At 29.3% G+C, this 24,306-nt stretch overlaps 3 protein-coding genes across 4 annotated transcripts; all 3 read right to left on the reverse strand.

Annotated features, from left to right (window-relative positions):
* Positions 1–1,003: 1,003 nt before the first annotated feature.
* On the reverse strand, positions 1,004–11,325 carry LOC119670082 (peritrophin-48-like). Of its 2 annotated transcripts, none has more exons than XM_038080198.1 (3): positions 11,249–11,325; positions 2,056–2,609; positions 1,004–1,995 (listed from the first exon to the last, which is right to left on the reverse strand). In XM_038080198.1, exons 1-3 carry the CDS (start codon positions 11,253–11,255, stop codon positions 1,069–1,071), a joined length of 1,488 nt encoding a protein of 495 aa, XP_037936126.1. In that variant the 5' UTR covers positions 11,256–11,325; the 3' UTR covers positions 1,004–1,068. The 2 variants fall into 2 exon arrangements, with proteins under 2 accessions (XP_037936126.1, XP_037936125.1); XM_038080197.1 differs by lacking the exon at positions 11,249–11,325 and adding an exon at positions 2,796–2,881.
* Positions 11,326–13,960: 2,635 nt separating this feature from the next.
* Positions 13,961–15,351, reverse strand: LOC119672823 (peritrophin-48-like). The gene is made up of 3 exons (XM_038083968.1): positions 15,273–15,351; positions 14,511–15,148; positions 13,961–14,441 (listed from the first exon to the last, which is right to left on the reverse strand). Exons 1-3 carry the CDS (start codon positions 15,277–15,279, stop codon positions 14,034–14,036), a joined length of 1,053 nt encoding a protein of 350 aa, XP_037939896.1. The 5' UTR covers positions 15,280–15,351; the 3' UTR covers positions 13,961–14,033.
* A 5,259-nt stretch (positions 15,352–20,610) lies between these two features.
* On the reverse strand, positions 20,611–22,029 carry LOC119672286 (peritrophin-48-like). The gene is made up of 3 exons (XM_038083300.1): positions 21,945–22,029; positions 21,184–21,824; positions 20,611–21,122 (listed from the first exon to the last, which is right to left on the reverse strand). Exons 1-3 carry the CDS (start codon positions 21,949–21,951, stop codon positions 20,721–20,723), a joined length of 1,050 nt encoding a protein of 349 aa, XP_037939228.1. The 5' UTR covers positions 21,952–22,029; the 3' UTR covers positions 20,611–20,720.
* Positions 22,030–24,306: the final 2,277 nt, after the last annotated feature.

Below are 24,306 nucleotides of genomic sequence, written 5' to 3' on the forward strand. Positions count from 1 at the left end.
CTGTGATAGTCTTGCAAGACTCAGACTTCGCTACTTATCCATTGCCTATCCGCTTATAACGGAATTAGGCAACATCTTTCCAAAGGACATACTGGCATTCTTAACTGCTACTCGTCTATCGAACTGAAGTGGGTATGTCACAATAATCCTCGAGGATGCAGTGACGCGGTGACTTTTTCCCAACCCTTCTTTTGAAAAAAAAAAAAAAATTAATTTTCAAACCCACCAAAATAAAACTTATTTTTCTGAAATTTTAAATTTTTTAATTTTACTACATATTATTAGGTAATTCAGATAGCCTACTCAGCTCAAGAAACAATTTAAAATTGCTTTTTGTAATTGTCACTCAAAATCAGTATTGAAATCCTACTTTGACTTAAGACAGTATCACATACATGCGAACGTACATGTGAATAAATTTTTTTGTTATCGTAATACACATGCTTAGCATCACTTCCGGGCTATCATCCTGGACTTAGTGAATTTATAGAATTCTCAGGTTGGATCGCTTTTATTTAATGAGAGCTACGTGTCTTTCGGCGTTGCTCGTGCACAGACTTCTGATCTTTAACGCACTTACAAATGCTAATGCTGTGGTACTACAACGGGCTATTTTTTGACCCTAAGTGTGATTCAAACACCAAACCACCACTTCAAACTATCCTAACCTAACCTTAGCATCACTTAAAAATTAGCAATTACTTTTAGATAGTCAATGAAAATTACTTTACTTATTTTTTATAGTTGGAATTGTTTTAGACAAAAACTACGCGTTGAATCTAAAAGCTAGAAAAGCATAAATACGTAAATATAATATATTTTAAATTTATAGTTCTTGATATTATCTTATGAGCAGTATCTTAAGTAACTGTTGAAAAATTTTTGTATTACTTTAGCCAACACTAATATATAGTTTACTTTTACTTTTACGATGCGTAAAGTAGTAAGGAAAAAAATTTTTCAAAATCTATTCATTTTCATATATATTTATTTAAAAATTGTATTGAAAAGTACTTTCTCAAATAATAAAAATTGATATTATTTAATGTTTGCTATTTTTTTTATTAATTATGCATCGCAGTCTCCAGCTGTAACGCCATTTGGGCAGGAAATGCATTCTCCTTCGTCAAAACCACATGTGCAGCCATCACCTTCAGCTTTTCCACTTTCACACACACAATCATCATTGGCATCCTCAATACATACATCAGGGATAATACATTTTCCATCTTTAACACCATCGTCACATTCTTCGCAGTCATCATCCGCATCAAATCCGCACTGACAGTCTGTTTCTTCGGTATCACTACAAATACATTTAGTTCCATCTACTATGCATGTGTCAAGTGGTAAAACAACACATGTCCCATCAGCTTCAACACCTTCAGCACATACGTCACATTCTTCATCTTCATCAAATCCACACTGACAATCGGTCTCTGTTGTATCAACACAAACACATTTATTGTTATCAGTTTTGCATGTTCCAGTACTTGGTGAAGCAGTGGGTGCCGACGTGGGTGCTGGAACAGCACACGCTCCATTTTTGGATGCATATGCTTCCAAACCTTTGCTATCAGCTAAACATGCCTGGGAAGGTTCACTAAAATAGTAGCCATCATCACAGGTACCGGAACCGGTTCTTACGCTATCCTTACAAATAGTATATTTCTGACAATCTGGGTCAACGGCATTTACAAATTTTTTCTTTGAACCTTCGCAACGATCGCAAGTTGACACTGGCGTTGCAGATTGACGGTTGAGGCATGTAGCATGATTCACATCATAAAACATATTAGTATCACATTCATAGGCAACCCATTTTTTATTCGAACAAATGAAAAATGTTGAACACTTCACAACACTACCCTTCTTTTGTCCATTTTGTGTAGCAAGACAATCCAACTCCTCATCAGGTTGTACGCTTTCACCAGTTACACGGGAACAGTCTGTGCCGGTTTCATAATTGCAGTTTTGTTGTTGTACATTGAAAATCTTTAAATATTAATTAAAAATGTTGTAATGCAATTTATTTTATTTTTAATGAAAACTTACTAAGCCATCACCACATGTTCCGGTTTTAAGGCCTCCCGTAACACATTTCTGCCATATTTGGCAATCAAGCGTACTACCAAAGAATTTATTGTCCTGCATAATATCACAAACTGATTGCATACCAGCTGATACACCCTCATTAATGTTATCATTACATGAACCGTATTGACATTGTTTATCTTTAAAAATCATGCCGCTACCACAATGTCCACGTCCCAATTCCTTATCGTTGGTGCAGTATATCCAACCATCACATGTACCAACAATGGGCACATAAGTTTTGTCCTTACCGTTGCAAGGATCATCGTTGTCGTAATAGCATTCAACAAGAGCTGAAGCCTTACAGCCCTGAGAGTTCTTGTCAAACGAAAGACCGGCACCGCACTCTCCCTCAGTGCCAACACCATTTTGACATGTATAGAATTTTGAACATGATTCGACACTTGCAAGTTTCTGTCCATTTTGCACCATAGTACAGTAGGTATCCACATTGTACTCAGCATTGATCGAATATACAATCGCCAAGACTATGGCGCAAGTTAGTAGTTGTTTTCCTAAAAAATTTAATGAAAACACATTATTTTAGATATGCTTTGCAATTAACTTAAGTAATTTATGTTTAAATAATTTATTTTTATTTTTTGTATATGTGTTTGATTCTGCTCAACAACAATATTGGATTTAGTATTAGAAGTTGATTATGACAATTCCATTTTTTCACTATACATTCACGCACTCACCAAACATTCTTCACAATCACTCGAATACCGTTATAATTTTGTTATAATTCGTTCGTTTCCACTAATTTCGATAAAATAATTCCAACGACTGTAGAAGAATCTTTAGTTTAACTTTCTTAAATACCTACTCTTCGGAACCGTTTTAACACTCCGCAAAATTGAGTTTAGAGATTAGATTTGATCAATTTCACAAAAAATATAATTAAATTAAAAAAAAAATAAAGTTATCACTTGAGTTATATGATAAGCTGTACTTTAATAATCGACATTTCCTATTAAAGATATTAATTGTCTTATTTCTTGCAAAATTGATAAAAAAAAATAATTAAAAAATATAACAGATAGCAATTGGATTCAAACGCTATGAGATACTTTCATTGCAATTCATTAAAATTTACACAACAGAAACCTTCAAATATTTTGTTAAATAATATGAGACGATTATTTTTATACAAAAATTTAATAAAACATATTTTAAGATACGATCAAACAGTTTTTTTCTTTAACACTAACAATAATTATCGGATAAGAGAGAATAATTATCATTATTAGCTCTTCAACCCGGTGGGTAATGACAGCTTTTCTACATTGTTTTCTTAATATATTAATTGCATATACTCCTTTCATTGGTCCAGAGCTCTTTTGCGGAGTAACAAATAGCTTCACAAATAGCTTATTATGTGAACGGGAGAAACAACATCTACTTGAACACTGGAGACCCTAAACAGGCATGCGGCAGTCAAAAAGATTCATTGATCCTGATCACATCAAAGTTGATGCTATCCTTAGCCTTTGCAGAAACGATATTAAAATCTACACTGAACTTCTTACAGGACACTGTAGACTTAATCACCACATGAAGATTATAGGTATGGTAGAAAGTGATTCCTGTCGACTCTGTCATGAGGAGAAGGAAACATCAGAACATGTTCTATGCAACTGTCCAGCGGTGGCAAGACGTAGACTCGATTACCTTGGAAGCGGGATATTGGTCCCAAGTCAAATACGTAAAATTTAGCCCACAGCAATTACAAGATTTATAAATAGTCTAAAATCGTCCTAGTTGGGCCTTTAGGCGCACAATAGATCTTTTAGGTCGGGGTGCTTTAAAAGCCTATTACTTAAAATAATAATATATTAATATGTGATGTGTACATTGCGAATAGTCTTGATATGGTTATTTAGAATACTTAAGATACTTAAGGCTTGTGTTATACAACGTGTCACGGGCACGTCAAAATCAAAATTGCTGTTGCTTTCAATACAAATTTAAAAACTGAGAGTGAGAGAAAAAATGTTCTTTTAAAATTGGTCATGAGAGCAGAGAGAGAAAATGTGCCTCGTCACTCAGTACGTGTTGTATGTATATATTTCCTTTAAAGTTTAGGCACAATCAAAAACTAAATGACAAACTAATATGACAGTCTGCATAACATACATTTCCGTCATAGCTAGAAAGAACTAATTTTGACGTGCTCGTGACGCCCTACATAACATGAGCCTAAGTCCACTTCTATTGTCTGACACTGTTGATTGAGCGATTTTTCCATTGTCAGCCTTAAAACCAACCCTTTTTACTTTAAGACTTTCGTTGAGTGTACTGTTATTCTGTTATTTTGAATAATGTGACTAACCTATCTTTAAATTGTCTTTTGATAAAACGACTCTCTTGTTCCGTTATTAAAGAGCTGTGTTAGTATTCCGTTGTAGCGAATATATAAAAATTTGGTTAGTACTTTATGAAAAATTGTGACCTGCTTGGTATTTGGAAACTTGTAGGTCGATACCTCACAGCTGTGTGCTAGAAATAGGTGCACTAAAGTTTCATACATTTTAAAATTGTATGCCTTCTTAAAAGTTTTAACATAAACACCTTAAAATGTATGTAAAGCAATACAATATATACCATAGTATTAATAATAACATAATAGTCATTATTGGTTATACGAGGTTTCTTGCTATATTTTAAAGCAATAATTTTCTTTGTTGAAAATCAATTCTAATTAATGATATATTTATATATTATATATTATTTCATCAGTGTATCAATAATTCCATTAACTTCTGTAGATTATCAGCGAAAGACTTGACCAAATAATTTCCAGCGGTTCACAGTTAACCAATTTTTAACCATTAATAGTGTCTTGCAGAGACCAAAAAAAAGTTGTAGTCAGACTTTGAAAAGTTTGTACTAAATCATGAATCAAAACTTCCTAACCAAATTTTGTGAATTTAAGCCGAGTTACCAAAGATATGTGTGACCTGGCATTGTGATAACAACACACAATTGTAATGATACGCAGATGGTCTAAAATGCGGACTATATGGTTCTGTGATTGTGTTCTGAGTTATCAAAGTTTTGTGTGGCTTTACATTGTGATGATTGAACATTATTTATTTTTTGTTAATCAGCTCTGGTAACTTTTCGTTAATGGTTTCGATTAAGTGTTCGAGTTGTGAGCAGTAGAAGACCGAATTACCCGTTACACCAGACTGGATCAGCGGTAATAAACAAATCAATTGGTATAGTGTTGTCGTGTTTAATTGAAATAGACGACTCTTCTATATACTATTCGAAAAAATATATGCTGATATTAATATATTACGGTAATATTTAGAGTTTTGATAGTCGTGTTTGGTCTGATGTAATATAAACAGTTAAACAAATAGAATCAGTAGAATTTTATTTGTTTCAAATTTTTAAAAGGGCTTTCCTTTGAATTGTTTGTATTGCTGGTGGGAACATGGATGCATTTACACTTGGATGTGTCGATTCGTATACATGAATACTATTTTAATAGAATTATTTTATAAGGTGATACAATATCTGATAACAGATTACTTTAGAAAGGACATTACGCTATTTTTCTATAGATTTTACGTGTTATTCATATTAATTGAAGAAATATCTTAATTATCTTATTCATCTTAATTAATCTTTATTTGAAGTAATGCGAAAGCGGTTCTGAGGGTTAATAAGTCTCGCTGAAGAGGGGGTGTTTTAGTCCATATACTACATATTAATGTTAGGGAGTTGGTCACACCAATCCGACGACAATCAATTTGACTGTGCATAAAGCATTCCACTTCCTCACCACAAAAAAAAATTAATCTTTATTATCTTAATTCACTGATGAAGATAATTCAGCAATAAATTATCTAATTTAGAACTCGAATTAATTAGGATTAATTTAATACTTATATTTAATCTTAATTCTTCCATTTAATTCTTTCAAGATCCCTACCATTTAGCGTTCTGTTTTAATAGCATAACCAAGATTTTTAAAATAAATATATAATTTTAAAATATATAATTCTGGCATTCTTAAGATTTTCTGATAATTTTCTCTTATTATAAAATGGTTTATTTAGAAATTGAAAACTTGATAACTACATAAAGAAATCTTAACTGTGAAGTGCTGCTATTATAATAGGCGGAGAGGTTCTTATTCTGCATGCTTTGCTGAAATATATTTTCCTTTTCATTATTTTGCTCTGCGATAACGTTGCAAATTTTTATATCTTCTCGGAATATATTACATATTTTTTACTATAATCAAATTGAATCCTAATTTTTTGTGTGACAATTAATTTTTACAAAATTTAATTATAATTTTTTTCCTAAAACTAATTATTTGATGATTATGAGGTGTATACATATAATATATGTATTTAATTGACAAACTCTATATACATATACATATATATTTATATATAAGTTTCGCATATATGTATAATAGATTATTATTATTATTGCTAGGGAATGTGGTACTGCGACCGTTGGGTCTATTATTCCCCATTCTAGGTTTAGAGTAAGTCTCTAAGCCCGTCAATAAAAAGTAGTCTACAGAGTTTTAATTTCTCTTCCATAAGAATATACATTCCCAGGAGCCTATTCCGTATGTGCATTAGTGCAGGGCATTCTAACAGCTCATGTGTGGCCGACTCATCAGAATCTACAGTTTGCATCTGCAGTATAATATATACTTTTTAATATATAATTATTAAACTGCATTTTAAAGAAATTTTAAGAATCACAATAATTGAATTATTTAAACGTTATACAAACTAATAAAAAAAAAACATTATGTTTTATTAGTTATTTTTTTTTAATTACTATTGATAATTTAATCATATAATTTATTAATTTTTTTTTTCTAAATATTATGTTCACTTTTAAATTTATATTATTAAACATTCGATTCCGTATTTTTTATATAATTTTATTACACAACGTAAATTAAATAGAATTTTAATTAATAAAATCAGATAGTGAATAAAAAATAAATCTTTTACGTCCATTTGTGTCTTCAGAAATTTATAATTTACTAGATACAAGTTAATAATTAAAATTCTTGGAAATGGTTTTGTTTACTTTATCTATAGCAACTGGAATATGTAGTGAATATATTGCTTACTTTCACTCCATTTTTATTAAGCCATAAATTTCTTATTTATTTACCTTTTCACTATCATATACCAAGTAAAACTGTTAACTTTTTGGAAATTATAAAGCGATTATGGGTTGAATATAAAAGTCATTATGATAACAGTTCGCATGTGGATTGTGTAGGTTTCTAGTCTATTTATAAAGCCGTTTTATTGTGATTACAATATAAATTTCTTCATTCATTGATTAGCATTAGATTTGAAGTGTTAGTCATGATGTTTATATTCGGGGATGATTAAAATAATTTTTAAAATATTGTAGGCATTTTAATACCTGATAAAATGATGGAAAGTTTTAATCCATTTGATTAGTATTTTCATTTCATAATGCGATTTTTTAAACATGCTTAAGATTTAGGGTATAATTTTAGAGATACTGTTTCAAAATTTAAAAAAATATTACAGTATTTTTGATTATTTCTAATATACAGTATAATACTATATAGTTTACCAATTGATTGATGTTTATTAGACAAGAATTTCCTGGATATGTCAATTTAATGACGGATTTTGATAAAATTGACCATTGTGAGCGATATTTATCGTTCTGCTATATTTACAGTATGGTTCTTCAGACAGTTAGAAGTTGCAATTTTTAATAACAAAAAAATTTTATTTTTAATAAAATAAGGGTTAATAAGTTTCTTTAAAAACAAAGTTTCGCGTGTTGAACTCAATTATTAAGTCAGTACTTTTCTGCGCAACTTTAAAGAAAATTCAAAACAAGCTCCAAGTGTTTGTCAAGAAGACTCTTCGACAAATTCTCAAAATCCGCTGGCCGTATTATGAGAGAGAACAAAACAACTTCAAATTACAATTGAGATAACAAAACGCAAATAATCCTGGATCGGGCACACACTTCTAAGAACCACAAATAACATAGCAAGGCAAACACTGCGATGGAACCCACAAGATAGTCATCGACCCGGTACACCAGCATTAACATGCTGGGGAACAAGTGAAAAAGAATTAAAAGATTTCGGATTTACTTGGAATGATGTCAAAAGAATAGCTTCTAATAGAGTGTGATTGAAATCGATGGTGGAGGCCTTATGCTCCAAAAGGAATTTAGAAAATAAAAGTAGTGTATAATAATATAATTAATAGTCAGAGTTAAAACAAATTTCAATTCAACAATGGTTTGTTTTTGGGTAAATTAGTTCGGCAATCTCAGTATATTCATACAAACTGATTGAAGTTATAAGTATAAATCTGTGAAGTACCAGCCTAGTCCTAACAAGCATAATAGTACTGAGAAGCTAATGATCTCATTTAAAGTTTTTCTAACATTTGGATAAGATTTTAGGTAACATAAAACATAGTATACGATAGCTCAAATGAACTGCAAGTAACTTGTTAATGCTATAACTTTCGAACCAATAGAACGCTACTATATAATATACAACGATATATAGTTGTAATATTTATGTCCCAATTTTTGGAACGATTTTGATCCATTGTGATATCTCAACTTAATATTGCTGAATTTGGGCAATAGAATTACAAGGCATTTGACCACATTCAAGATTACACAGAACAGACGCTTCAACCAAAATATCGAATAACATGAATAACGTTTTTAATATATGCAATTTGAAGCATAAATTTATAATTATATAGAGAGGTTTCGAACAGTAGTAAATTACAACAACTATTTTAATTTTTAATTCAATTATTCGAATTTTTTATTTCTTAAAATTCAATTTCGAGGGGTTTCAAATAGTAGAAAATTACATCAAAATTTTTTATTTTACATTTTTGAATTTTTTAATTAAAAGAATTCAATTAATTAAAATAAAAAACAAAATTTGTTCTTGTAATTCACTGCTGTTCGAAAACGCTTTATTAAATACAATAGTTACTGTACATGAGTAAATACTGCTGTTGTAATTTACATTAAAATTAAATTTAATATTATAATTATATTATATTACATATTTTTTATTTTTTTAACATGACACTATTATGATACTTATGATCGTGTTAATTTTAGTACGTAACTAATATGATGATATTAATTAACGATATTAATATATAGTATCTTGTACACACTATCTAGTTAACATGATAAAGATACTAATAATCAATACTTAAACACTGTTGTTAGGTTAATTTATAACTTATTTATTTTAAAATTCGTTTAATTGTTGCATATCTTGTTTAAAGAGGTTCTGTAAATGACATTATAGCCTATAAAAAGATTCAAAAAAAAAAAAAAATTTAATAGTGTTAGATCTTAATGGAAAGACGAAATTGTTTATTATAAAGATATCAAACAGCTCAATGCAAATAAATTTTCGATGCTATACCACATTACAGACTAGCTCCTACCAATATGATTGATAGACAATGCTCTATACTTTATTTCGTTAAACGGAATCTTCTAATCAGACACAAATCGTTTATCTTTTTGGTATTGGGTAAGGTATTAAAAATACTAAATTGCTAATGTAATCAAAAAAGTTCTTATTCCTGAACGTGAGGAAGATTCTATTGACAAATCTATTGATATTCGCCTAAAAATTTAAAGACCCCTAATAGTATGTTATGGAAAATATATGTTAAAAATGGTTTTAATGTATACCCGCTCAAAAAGTATTTGGATTTTGTTGTTTGTTAACTACTCCTTAAGTAATAGACCTTTTTCGAACATTTTTTTTGTTATGTTGGTACACCTTTTCTTGACATACGGTACAAATTTGAGCGTCATCTGTCAATTAGTTTGTTTACAGCAGCTGTTAATGTGAGACTACCTCAAGTGCATTTAGCGATATTTACTATGGAAAATTCTTGTTGTACGTGATTTTTTGATCAAACACGGCACCACTGTCATCGCTAAGGCACCATATTCGCCAGATCTGCATCCGTGCGACTTTTTTCTGTTCCCGAAACTCAAATTGCCTCTTCATGGTAAGCATTTTGAGTCGATTGAATCGGAAAAAGATAATTCGCCGAAGGAACTAAAAGCGATACCTTCACGGGCCTATGAAAAGTGTATGGAAGATTGGGTTAAGCGTTGACATATGTGTATCGCTTCTGAAGGATCATATTTTTGAAGGAGATAAAATAAATTTAAAATAAAATTTAAATTTGTGTGTTTTAAATCCGAGTACTTTTTGAGCAGAAGGTATAGCAATGCCATTATAACTTTTATTAAATACAATTAAAAACAATAAAATTGTCGTAATTACTAATACAAATAAAAATAATAATCACGTTTTGTATTAATGTGTTTATCTATAAGGCAATAATTGTGCTTTGGAAAAATTAAAGAAGCTTCTTCTTAAAATATTATTTAGTAAATATTATTTAGTTATTTATTCACTAATTTTTAATTTATGATTGTTTGCAATTGTAACTTTAAAGATTAATGACAAAACAAACCCTTTAATTTAAACAGTCTTTATTCCTCAAACAACAATATCAAGTATGTGTAATATTCTTCAGGGTGTTATTCACTGTCAATTTAGATTATCCAAATCAGAAAATTCCTTGAAAATATATTTGATTTTTGAACATTTGATCAAGTGCTCAAGGGAATAGGAATCAGATATAGTAGTGCGCACAGTTCAAGGAACACATATAAACAGAAACATGAGCATTTTTCTAATACGTGTTTTCATAAGTATATCATTATCAAGTATTTGGATCATTTATGGACTATATTAATGCTCATTAGAAAAAACACATACGAGTTAAAATTAAAATAATTTGATCACTTTAAATATTATTTTTGAAATAATTTTTTTTCTATTTCAAGAACCGTAATATCTATATCAATTTTTAATACGTTGTTAACATTTTTTAGATCTAAATTTTTATATATATTCGTTTATTGTGTGTTAATCTATAATATATATTATTAATATATATATAAATAAATATTCATGAACATAAAATGATGTAATTATATTATGCAGTTATATTATTTGCGATTCACTTATTTACTGTTCACAAATAAAATTATTAACAAATACAATTTAACACTAAAATTTTTACTTTACCGAACATTTTTAAAATCGTTAAAGGCACTTTTTTCTATTGCAACTTCTCTCTGAACTTTTTCAACAATAAGTCTAAATTAAAATGTTAATCAATTTATTTGATTTTTGTTATTTATATAGAAAATTATAAACATGATGAGATTTTATCAACTTATCAGATGCTTGTAAATTTTGTATAAATAAGATAAAAGCCACTCTTTATCATTATTTAATCGCTTTCTTAATTTGACAAAAAAGAAAGCCAAAAATATTTGAAAAATATATTGATACCATTATAAATCTTATCTAATTAGCCTAATTGGACTACGCACATAAATCAATAGAAAATGTGAAAAATATTAATGTAGGTCTTCTAGATAGAGTAGAGTTTCCTCCTAAACAACGTGATTAATTTTATATACTTTCAAATTAAGAAATTTTAAATCATTTCTATTTTTGGAAAACTAATATGAATACAGTTTAATAACAGTTTATTTATTTTGGATTAAAATTTTCTTCTGCGATTTTCAAAATCAGCTAACTTTAATTGGAAAGCGTTCTCAAGGCGTAAAAGGCCTTCAGATTTAATTATATGTGTAAGGCAATTCAAGATTAAAAATTTGCTCTTTTCTCTTTCAGCTTGGTGTTGATAAAACAACCTAAATGAAAGAAATATATAATTTACTTATTATTGTAGTTTCTGTCTTAACTCATGTCGATCCATTATCATTAGGGAAACTTGACTCATTTACTTTCACTATCTCCCGTTTATATTGGGAACTTATTCTTTGCTGTGTGTAACCGAAAAAAAATATATGAGGGAGGGTTCCATTTGCTGTATATAGGATACAGGTAAGGTTAAATTGGATTGGCAGCCCTACACAGTAAAGCCATTTTAAGCACAATAAATGGGACAAGATGAAAATCCTCAATAACCCGGAAATCTTATTGATTTTGTGATATGTTACTGTTTACTTTGACAATGGCTTATATGTTCATATACTGTTTCTATCGATAATGCACAAAATTTATTTATAATATATTTTTCATACACTACGCAATTTTGTGCTAGAAACTTAAGTTTAGAATAAATTATCAATTTAAACTTAAAACTTATTTCTTCATCAATGCCGGAGTCCAAAGGAGTAGAAGTAGTATACATTTAAATTAAGATATTTGGTTTGAGATAAATTCTTAACTACTTACATTTTCATTTAATATTGCAACATATCAATATCGGACAAGATTGTCTAAGGTTTTTACGATCTCATGTTTTTTCTAATTAAACATTTTATTGTCTGAATGTTATTTGATGCTACTCAAATTTTTCTAGTAATGTTCCATTTATTGAAATATGTTTATTGAAATTTAAATATTTATTATATATTTGAAATTCTAATGAAGATCTTTAATTCTAATGAGGTACGTGCCTTCACTAAAATTCGATTGTGTCTAAGTCTTGTGCATATTAAAGTATTTTATGCCAACCACATACTATTTCAAACCAAGCAAGTTCTTATGATGAACCTTCGGACAAAAGTTTTCCCTTATACTTCATTTCCGATTAAATATTTTAATGAACTACATTCATGATTCATTATATTGGAAGTAATTTAGTTAACAGTTAACTGACTTTTGTCTTATTTAAAAGCCAATGCAGTTAAAGCTATTTACTTAAAAGCAACATCTAAATATTATCCAATTGATCTGAAACTTTATATTTATAACTTTATATTATTAGTTTTCCAGATATCTAAATAATTTCAGTGGTTGGCAACTAAACTACGAACACTTTTTGTAGTCTCATATAAAAAACTTCACATATGTTATAGTTTTAAATCACTTTTGAAATATATTTACATAGAATAAATATATTAGCTGGATTTTAGTTTCTGATGTGCCCGATTTAACAATGAGTTTAAAAAAATTGTCTATTCTTAGTATGTTAACTGTTTTTAATATCGATATAGCACAGTTTTCCAGACATTCGAGACTTGAAGTTTGAAATTTTTATATAAACTCCACCACTAATAAGTGGACGTGTAAGATTGCCATCAGTTGTTTGTATTATTCATATAATAATGTCGTTGCTTTTCGACGTTGGTCATATGCTGACCTTTTAGTCTATGTTTGAATAAACGACATTCCTGTGACCACAACGGGCCATTATTTGGGCTCAAGTAGGCTTTCTTGGACACAAGATCGCCACTCCAACCTAATCTAACCAAATATAAGAATTGCATATTTCAGTTTGAGTTAAATGGTGAGTGAAGTTTTTGTAAGTGTGTAATCTATGTAAAAAGTAAACAATTAAAAACCTCGATATCTTGAGAAATAAGTTATATCGGCATATGTTATAGCGTAATAGATAAAGTTGCTTAGCATAGGTGAAACCGGGCTCCTCAGAAATATGAAATTTGCTAATTTATTTTATTTTTAATGACTTCTAACAGAAAACATGGTGAAAATATCTTTTCACCTTAAATTTTCGCCCACTTATAAATCATTAGTCTTCCTACTCATTTTTAAGCATATAATATTGCATCTAAGTATATATTTGTACTGCTTCTTCAGCCTAATGCTTTATAATGTATGTAAAAAATACTTTGTGTTAAGTATTTTAATTAAAATTTGCATATTGAATACCGAATTGAATATTCATAAGTGAAAAATTAAGAGAAAACAGTCAGATAATTTCATTTTGATATATACTTTAAAAAATTATATTTGAGCTTAAGTTCATATGTAAGAAACAAAGTGTAAATATAATTAATATTAAAGATAATACTGCATATAATACTGAAAATTAATGATTTCCAGCAGGCTTGGGATAGCAGCAACCAAATTCGGGATTTTGATTTACGCATGCTCCCATATCTTCGTTGAAAAACATGCCTTTGGAACAATTCCCTTTACTTTGTTGTACACCATTTTTGCATACCAAGTATCCACTACAGCCGGTTGTGGAATACTGGTTAACGAATTGGGATTTTGAGCCTGAACAGCGATCGCAATTATTGCGTGCCGACTGACGGCTAACACAGGTCTGGGTGATTGTATCGTAGAATTGTCCCTTTGTGCATAGATAGTATTGATAGACGCTGCCATCACATTGATAGTAACCAGCACAGGCGACAGCTGATTTTCTAATTCCCTTTTTACTGCAAGAACCACCACTTCCAACAGCACCAGTTAGTAAAGGATCATGAGTCAGCTAAGAGAGAAAGTCAATTGTAATTTATTAAAAAAATAATAAAATAATTTTAATCTTTTTTCTACAAACCTGTGAGCATACAAATTCAGTTGGAAAATCGCATTTGCTGATTTTAACATTGTAGTCAAAGCCAGTTGGACAAGTACCGCTTGTCATTACATTGTTTACACATTTGTTCCAAAAATTGCAGGATGCTGGACTACCAAAATAGATACTATTTTGTATATAATTACATAAATTTACAGAAACAACTGGTGGCTCGTCTGGATTATTTGTGCCTACGGTGGTGCATGGATGCTGATTGGCATGGACACATTTTTGATTTCCATCATGGAAATGATTTCCATTAGGACAAGAGCTGCGTTGAGCACCATTAGCGCCGCAATAATAGAAATCCGTGCATGAATCAGAGACTGGTGCCCAAGTACCGACAGCGCGTCCATTGCAAGGATCTTCTGCAGTTCCATCAAAACAGTTTACTTGATCTGCTGGCAGACATTGCTGTGTGTCCTTGTTAAAATGTTGAGATCCAGAGCATTTTTGTAATTGGGCAACGTCACCAATGCACAAATAGTATGAGTCACAAGACGCGGCAGAAATTTTCGATTTTTCCGGTAATAATGCGCAAATATTATTCATGTTTGGAGTTGTGGCAAGACTGCCAAGGACGAAGGCTAATAAGCAGACGGTGATCAAGTATTTATCGGCTGTAAGAATATAAGAACGAAATTCGAATTAATAAAAATAAATTTACTATGTTATAATTTGAAATAGTTTTTTTAAATATTTTTTGATGATATATCTTTAAATGTAAAACTTTTCCTAACTCACCAAACATTTTGTTATTTCGTTTTTATTATAAGTTGTGTTAATAATAAAATTAATTTATGTTCGTTTGTAATGAGTCGAGTTCAAAAATTGAATGCTATTGTCAAGAAAATTTCCTATATTTATATGAAATTTATGAATGGCATATCTTGGCATATCAATCTAATAAAGTTGTTAAACGGCAATTAAACATTTAGACTTTTATATTGGCTGTTAAATTTACCCTACGATTTATGTGTGCAATTACCATATTAACAAAATATATATAAACGTAGATTATTTTATTAAAAAATTACAATTTCAGTTAATCAACTTTTTAATCTATGACTCTATAATATTTAAGTTTTATTAATAAGATTAAATAGAAAGAGATTGCAGACCCTTTTAGATTTATCAAGTATAAGTAATTTGTTTATATATATTTTATGTATTATTATATATATATTATTATTGTTATTAGTTATTTATTCAAATTATTAATTAAAGATTAGTATCATCCGGATTCAAAAGTGCAATGTCAACTCTACTGGTGACCAAAATTTATAGTTTTTTTTAATGACAATATGCTTTAATATGATTGCAATGAAAGTCACTAATATCTGTTGTTGATATAAGTCTATTTAAAAAAAAACAACAAATTTATTTTGGATAGCAAAACCTAAGAAACCACATACCATTTGAAATGGGAATGCCTGGCAATGATGCACAAGCGAAAGAAACACCTAGGAGGGAAAGATAAGCTCCTTACTGACTTTCATTAAAGAAATCGGACTTGGAGAAATGAGAAATACTCTTATCCGACTTAGGACCACAATAGATCGTTTAGGTCGCAGTATACTATCCCTTTCCCTAATAATAATTGTAAATAGCTTGACCTGTAGAACTTTTTTAAGGGTAAAAACGATATGTATTCTGCTAGGGAAAAAGGGAATATATACATAACATAAAGTTATATTAACTCTAAAATTAGTAACATAATTCATTAAAATCCAACGGTATAGAGAGTATATATTACTCAACAGTCTTAAAGAAATTGGGTCATACGATGTAGTAAACTTTGTATACTTACTTTTTGGCGACTGAAATATAATCTTTAATCAGATTATAAAAACAGTCATGTATTTAAGTTATACATATCGCATTATATCAAAGGTGTAAGTTAAACGAATAAAGTAATTAAAAGGCGTTTATATTATAAAATGAAAGATATGAAATCGAACATACTAACAGGAAATAGATGAGTTTAATTGGTTAATTAGCAATTTTTATTTTTAAATATTTTACCCATAGTTGCTATATCCGTAGCAGGGATTTACGATAGTTTGGGGTTTACATAGAATTTTATCAGTTATTGTATTTTATGACTCTGAAATTTCATTCGAATTGTATTTAGTATTGAAATAAAGAAATTAGCTTTATCATTTCAAAAGGAGTCTTTTTTTGATAAGATTGATCTGTGTCGATTATAAAATGTTAAACTAATTTAGTAATAAAATTAAAGTCACGATATTTAGTCATTGAAAATACTGCATTTCGCTTTTCGAAAATTCATTTATATACTTTAGTTAAAATCTGCTAAAATAGCTAGTTTTTTTGATTTACTATACGTTTGCTCATTGATTCTTTCGGTTGACTAGCGGTTGACTAGCGGTTGACAGTAAAGTGGGTAGGTGGATAAGTTCGAAGGGTAATTAAATTCTACTCAATAAGTTACGAAAACCATTTTGACTTTACATTTCTTGTAATTTTGGGTAGAAAGTGGTGCAGCTTGGAACCAAACGGACGTATTGATAAGTGCAAGTACTGGCCTCTATTAATGTTGAAAACATCGCTCAATGAATTAAAGAAGGAGGCACCCAAATACTTAAGACTGAAGTTCTATAATTAGAGTATATCAGCAGTGTGTTTTTTGACCTTACTGCTGAAGAAATATTAATTCAACTTCTTTTGACCTGCTGCAAAAAGTGTTCGCACATCAACTTTCGTCTGAAAGGTGACATCTAAGAGCCGACAAGTTTTATGCATTTATTTTCCGGTATGTTTGCATTTTCAGAAACCCAAAGAAAAGTTGCCTTGAAAGTACTACGTAATAAGTTGGTAAATCCTTTACATTCGTGAACTATCTTAAACGAAATGCAAACTTTCGAAATAGGTTTGATATTGATCTTACTGTAGACAAATGTATTGACTTCCTTATCCTGGAACTCCACGTTCGTAGCAAGAGAACAGGGTCTGACGATAGCAAAAATTTCTACCTCCTAAAGTATTCTACGTAGTAGATTCAAGTTTCTGTACCTCTATTCTGTACCTCTATCTCTTTTGACCCAATAGTGTAAATGGATATCTTGTGTTACGTTGCAATCAGCTTCGTTTTCCGATACTCTCTTGTGGGGGTTTTAGTTGCAAAAATGTTATCAACATATAAGCGATTATATAAAATATCTTGAGTTTGCAGAATCATATCGGAATTTAATATTGCAATGAAACTATATCGTATATATACAATATATACGTATGTTTACAATGTCTTTAATATATAAAGTCTTTCATTTTAGTCCATAATGACCTGTAAAGAAATCCGTTAGCAACCTTAAATTACATTTTGAGAATTTAAAAATGTTTTTGTAGGAGTACGGTGATATTAGTGCTTTACTTTGTCTAACTCCTGGGAAGTTTTCACATGTCTTTCATTATATATATACAATTTAATATTTAATGTCTTTAAGATATAAAATAGTTGCATTTTTTATTCATTTTACTAGAAGTACTACAATATAAATAAATAGATACATAATTCCGTTCATTTATACATGTATTGTGTTTAATTATATATATAGTTAAATGAATAGGTATATGTTATATATAGTTATGTATATACTGTTATATACCATATATAGTTAGTATATAAAACAAACTCGTTACGCTAATTTTAATATGTTGAGAAATGCTAGCTAGGATACGAAGTAAAGGCAGGCCAAGGAATGAAAATAATACTAGAACCACAAAAAAGTACATCTAGGTCGAAAATACTAAAAGTTCAAAATTTTATAACCATTTAGACTGAGTTGGAATTGTTTTCTTAATGTCTAGGTTGATATCAATAATTTTGAATCAGATCTTTCCGATCAAAGATGTTAACACAATGTGTGACTCATTAAATAAAATTCATTTGAATTCCCTCTGTTTTTAAAACTAAAATTATTGTTAATAATTTTCTTATCTGTGTGGGTTAATTGCTGATAATTATGTGGCAACACAATAATCTACTAAGAATCAAAAATGACTTAATATTTCAATTTCGAAATAAAAACAATACTATTTTTAGTTAATATTGTGATTTATTCTTTTAGTATTATTAACAAAAGTACCGTTATTCAATATATTTAAATGATTATAATTAAATTATCTGCTACTAATATTAAATAAATCTAAATTAGCAACAAAAGTAAATTTGAATATAGTCACTTCAATTGCTTACAAATATTCATCGTCACTAGATGTCGAAATTTAATTCGAATTGTCAAAAGTATGCGAAATAAAACCATGATCCTGTGTCAAAACAAGAGGATAAGATGGTCTCAGATGTTAGACTTTAAAGCGTTTTTGCATACCGAAAAGGGTTAAGCAGGTATTAACGTCAATTATAATTATTAATTATAAACAAAATAAAATAATTATAATTATAATAAAATAATTATTTACGATGCAAATGATTTTTGTTATAAAAATACCTTTAAACACGTTAAACAGAAAAGAACTATTATTGTTATATTTCGGAACAGTTGATGCAAATATTCTTAAAAGGATCTGGTTTACTAATAAAAAAAATATTTTTTTCTCATCTGATAATGTTTCATTCAAATTAAAGTATGAATTGTTGCAATAACTATGTCAGCTTATTCTCCAGAACTAAGTCCCTTTAACTTCTAGAACTTTTTAAAAATGTCTTTTGTGGAAAACGATTTTCATATAACGAAAAGATAATAGCTGCCATATATATAATATCGTTATTCGACAGGCCTGTTGTGAACATCAGTATTGTGATGACATTTATAAATTGTCGAATAGTTGAATTATGAAATAGGTCTATTGAAGTTGATATACAATAACATTTAGTATTCCAAAAGTTTGTTTTTCATCATAATCAAATTTTGTCACAAATGATTATGTTGAGTTGCTTTGGATTCAAAAAATCAGAAATTCTTTTAAATTATTTTTAAAATTTTTGTTGATCCCTTCTTCCATACTTTCCTGATTTATCAGTGGTCATAAAAATGTAATTTGGTTATTTTACTATCTTTAGAACTATTATTTTTTTACTTATTTCAGAAATTTTTGACTAGTTTTGCTTTTAATTTAATTTTGAATGTTCTCTTTGATAGGTGTTCATGTTCAAAATTGATGTTCAAAATTGTAGATTAAAAACCTGTAGCCTTTCTAACGATTTCATGTAATATTAATTTGTTGTAGCTACAAAAATCCTAATTTTTCTAAAGACTACAAAATTAATTAATTTACCATTGCTTTTGTAGCTTATTCTTACTGCAATTAAGTCTTCAGTACATAATTATCTTAGTTAAGTAGATTTATTTAGAACGGTCTGAGGACTCATCGCTGAAGATTTATACTCCGTTTACTCCACTCAGCCTTTAGATACATTTATTAAAGGCTTAAACATGTTATGTAAATGATAGCACTATTTACTATCCCTTAGATTATAGATGGAATTCAATCCTTCCAAAGTAAAGGTATGGAAGCATGCCGTATGCTGAACATGAGGTATCTGTTGAGGTCGTTCCCATTCCACACTCACAGAGGATCCGTACCTTGCAGACTCTTTGTTGGCCTATTAAGTGGGTATTTCAGCTAGTAACTTTGATATCTTAGTTCCACATACGCAGAGTCTCAAGAATGTGTTTAGGTTTTCTGATTGTGCAAGGAATCCAGCTGACGGCCTTTAGAAGAGATGCAAAAACTGTTGCATTGTACAGTCTCCTTTGAACAATTATTATCCTTACAAAAGATAAGAGTTGTTCTCAATACTAATTTATTGTATAAAGTGTATTGCGTGGATCATATGTCAGGAATTGTCACAGTTTTGTTTGCTTCTGTTATTGTGTTTCGTGAATTTGCATTTTCAGATTTTACAAACTACTACCAAAAACATAGAAGCAATTCACCATTACGCAATTAATGGTGATTATTTTACAATCACTTGCATATCTACAGTTAGACATATTATTTTATATTACTACCATTATTATCTCTAATTAATTATGTATATTAAGTACTCAATAAAGTTACTAAAGTAGCAATAATAAATAAAAAAAACAACTTTTTTCTATGTTCTATATAAAAATGTATTTTTGATTAAAGTTGGAAAAGAAAGTAAGAAAGAGAATACATGTTTAGTTTGGTATATATGATATAAAATAAACACATGATTCTAATTTAAAGCTTTGCTTTAGGATCGCAGCAGCCAAAAGCTGGATTTTGATTAACGCATGCTCCAGTGACTTCATTGAAAAACATACCCTTAGAACAATTGCCTGTACTTTGCTCTACACCATCTTTACAAACCAAGTAACCAGAACATCCGCTTGTGGAATACTGATTAACGAATTGGGATTTTGAACCAGAGCAACGATCGCAATCATTTCGTGCAGACTGACGACTTACGCAGGATTGACTGATTGTATCGTAGAATTGTCCTTTTGTGCACAGATAGTATTGGTAGTTGGTGCCATCACATTGATAGTAACCAGCACAGGCGACTGCTGATTTTCTAACTCCCCTTCTTGTACATGGACCACCACTTGCAATGGCACCAGTCAGTAAAGGATCGTGAGTTACCTAAGAACAGAAATTGTTGATAATAAATTATATAAAATAATTTTTAATTTTTTCTACAAACCTGTGAGCATACAACTTCAGTTGGATAATCGCATTTGCTGATTTTAACATTGTAATCATAACCAGTTGGACAAGTACCGCTTGTCATCACATTATTCACACATTTATTCCAATTAGTGCAAGATGCTGGACTACCGAAATATATACCATTTTGTATATAATTGCATAGGTTCACAGTAACTACACCTGGAGCATCTGCAGTACTTGCGCTAGTGGTGCTGCATGGATATTGATTGGCAAACACACATTTTTGTGCTACACCATTGAAATGATATCCGAGAGGGCAAGCGCTACGTTCAGGACCTTTAGCGCTGCAATAATAGAAATCCGAACATGATTCAGATACTGGTGCCCATGTACCCACAGCACGTCCATCGCATGGATTGCCTACAGATCCATTGAAACAGTTTACCTGACTTGCGGGTACACATTGTTGCGTGTCCTTGTTGAAACTTTGAGAAGCAGAGCATGTTTGTAATAGAGCTACACCTCCAGTACATAAATAGTAAGAGTCACATGCGGACGCGGAAGCAATTTTTGTTTGATCAGGTAATAATGCACAAATATGGTTCATATTTGGTGATGAAGCTATGCAGCCAAGCACCAAAGCCAATAAGCAGGCGAAGCTCAAGGATTTTTTAGCTACAAAAAAAAAGCAGTGTTTATATTTATTTAATATAGTATCTAATATATATATTTTTTTTAAAATTATTTCTGCAGGTGTTTTAAATATCCTTTAACATTGAACTTGCTTTAACTCACCTAACATGTTGTTGACTTTTTGTTTAATAACTTGTTATTAACAAAAATTAGTTATGTTCGTTTATAAAGAGTCGTATTCAAAAACTGAATGCTATTGTCAAGGAAATGTCTTATATTTATATTAAAATTACATATGTCATATCAAGAATATTGAACTAATGAAACTGTGAAACAGCCATATGAGTTAAAGACATATTTATAGACTGCTGTGAACACTCTACAAATTTTATATATAATTTAGAAATAAAAGTATAATGCACTACTAAATATTTTAAAGTAATGCAAATAATAATTTCAGATATAAATTTCTATAATTCATATTATCAATTTTTTTATATATATAGATTTATAGATGTTAAAAATTAATGAAATATAGATTATTAATTATTATATATCGACAATATTAATACTCCTGAAATATTAAAAGAATCGCACGCAACACAAAATATATATAATATATATAAGAATAAATATTTTTGAATAATGTCAAGTTATTCAAAATAATATAATGCTTTAAATATATATTTTGAATAGTATAGTATGTTTTGAAATCAAAATATTTTATTTGCATAATTAGTTAAAGAAGTTAATTTGATAATTAATTAATTTGTTATAAATTCAAACTTATTTAAGAAAGTTCGTCACGTAATTTGGACCGATAGATGGTCCGATTCATACAAACTATTATAAAGATTATTTATGCTAAACTGAACTGCTATTCACTTAATATATAAAAATAAAACTTTAATATTTAACTAATTAAATAAAAATATTTGCTCGGGTGTCCAAAACAATGCAATAAATAAATCTTAAAAATATTTCGAAATGCAACTGAAAGTAGATACTTGATAATATCAAAAGCAATCGTTTAGTATAATGCTGATATATTATCATTAATAGCGTAACGATTCTAGTTGAATTTTAGTCTCTCTGATTAAGTATATACATATTTTATAAAATTATAGTTTTGTGGTTATAGTGAAATGATTTAATTATTTGCCCCTTCCTATAGTTTGGTTATAGTTTGTGCCAAAGGTGTGCATTGCTACAAGCAAAGGTGTAGCGTATAGCTTATTAAGTCCCCCAAAATTTGTATGATAAGACTTAAGCTTTCAAATTTTATGTCACAACAACTATCTATTAGAACTGTGAATCTAATGAAATGAAATGGACTTATTTTCATCGGCAAACTTCATATAAACAGTATTAACTTACTTACCTAAATGACCTACAGTGATAATATTGTTTAGGTTCTCATTATAATATACATACATAGTCGCTAATTGTTATAAACATATCGTGTTGTATCTAAAGCTAATGCTGTACAAATAAAGTTATTAAATGGCGCTTATATTACAAATAATAGATATGAAATCTAATTTATTAGCAGGAAATAGATTTTTGATTTTTATATTAGACCTGTAATCACTATATCCGTAACAGGGATTTATAAACGTTTCAGTGTGGGGTTCACACACAATTTTATCAGTTAATATATTGAACGGCTTTGCGAAGTTGCAAGTCTTTTGGAAAATTACTAATTATTGTCCAATATTGAAATAAAAAACATATTGATTAATAATATCAAAAGTAGAGTTTAAGTATTTGATAAAAATAATTAGTATCGGTATTTAAACTTTTTATTCTTTTTGTGGTAAATCAGGATATCTTATCAGTTAATATTTTAAAACTTTTTCTTTATACAAATCATCTACTTTTGATATTCTAATTATATGCTGAGTGCAACAGATGATTGCTTTGAAAGAGTTCTACTAAGTTCTATTAGGTTATAGTAAGAGGTTGGTGGAGTGTGATGCCGTTGCTGTTTCAAACATTGCAAAATTAGTCGCAAATTGCCAAATTAATCAAATAGTATATTTTTTTAAATAGAAGATAAGTCATCAGATAAATACTTGATAGATAAATAATAGATTCATAATGCTATTTTGGAAAGATATGCGTATTGTGAGGAGCGAAAATGTTATCGTTTAACAAAGATGAAACTTCTGCTTCATGGTATTTTGACCATATACAACTAATACGACATGGTATATAGTCTGATTATCTGTTTAATGTTACCTTTTTAAGATAAAACTATTCGGAAATGTAGCCGCTAGGAGGTTATTTTTCAACAACTGGGTATTAAGTTTTGACACCATTTTAAAATTTTGGACTTATAATCATGCTAAAAATGTGTATTTGCCTAAATAGTATTTGAAATTTTAGTTTACGTTTTTTAATTAAATGCTTACACCGATAAATTTCAGCGAGTGGTTATAGTTTTGTAACATTTTCTTTAATCTTGTAAATTATAATTTCTTTATTTTATAGTGGTGTAGAAGATAACAATGTTTTGGGTTTT

Source organism: Teleopsis dalmanni, chromosome 1, assembly GCF_002237135.1.
Source record: "Teleopsis dalmanni isolate 2A chromosome 1, ASM223713v2, whole genome shotgun sequence".
Classification (NCBI taxonomy): domain Eukaryota; kingdom Metazoa; phylum Arthropoda; class Insecta; order Diptera; family Diopsidae; genus Teleopsis; species Teleopsis dalmanni.

Coding starts and splice junctions, on each gene's coding strand:
- LOC119670082 (XM_038080198.1), bottom strand. Junction 1,996..2,055: donor GAACATGTGGTGATGGCTTA/GTAAGTTTTCAT, acceptor TAATATTTAAAG/ATTTTCAATGTACAACAACA.
- LOC119672823 (XM_038083968.1), bottom strand. Junction 14,442..14,510: donor CTGAATTTGTATGCTCACAG/GTTTGTAGAAAA, acceptor TTTCTCTCTTAG/CTGACTCATGATCCTTTACT.
- LOC119672286 (XM_038083300.1), bottom strand. Junction 21,123..21,183: donor CTGAAGTTGTATGCTCACAG/GTTTGTAGAAAA, acceptor TTCTGTTCTTAG/GTAACTCACGATCCTTTACT.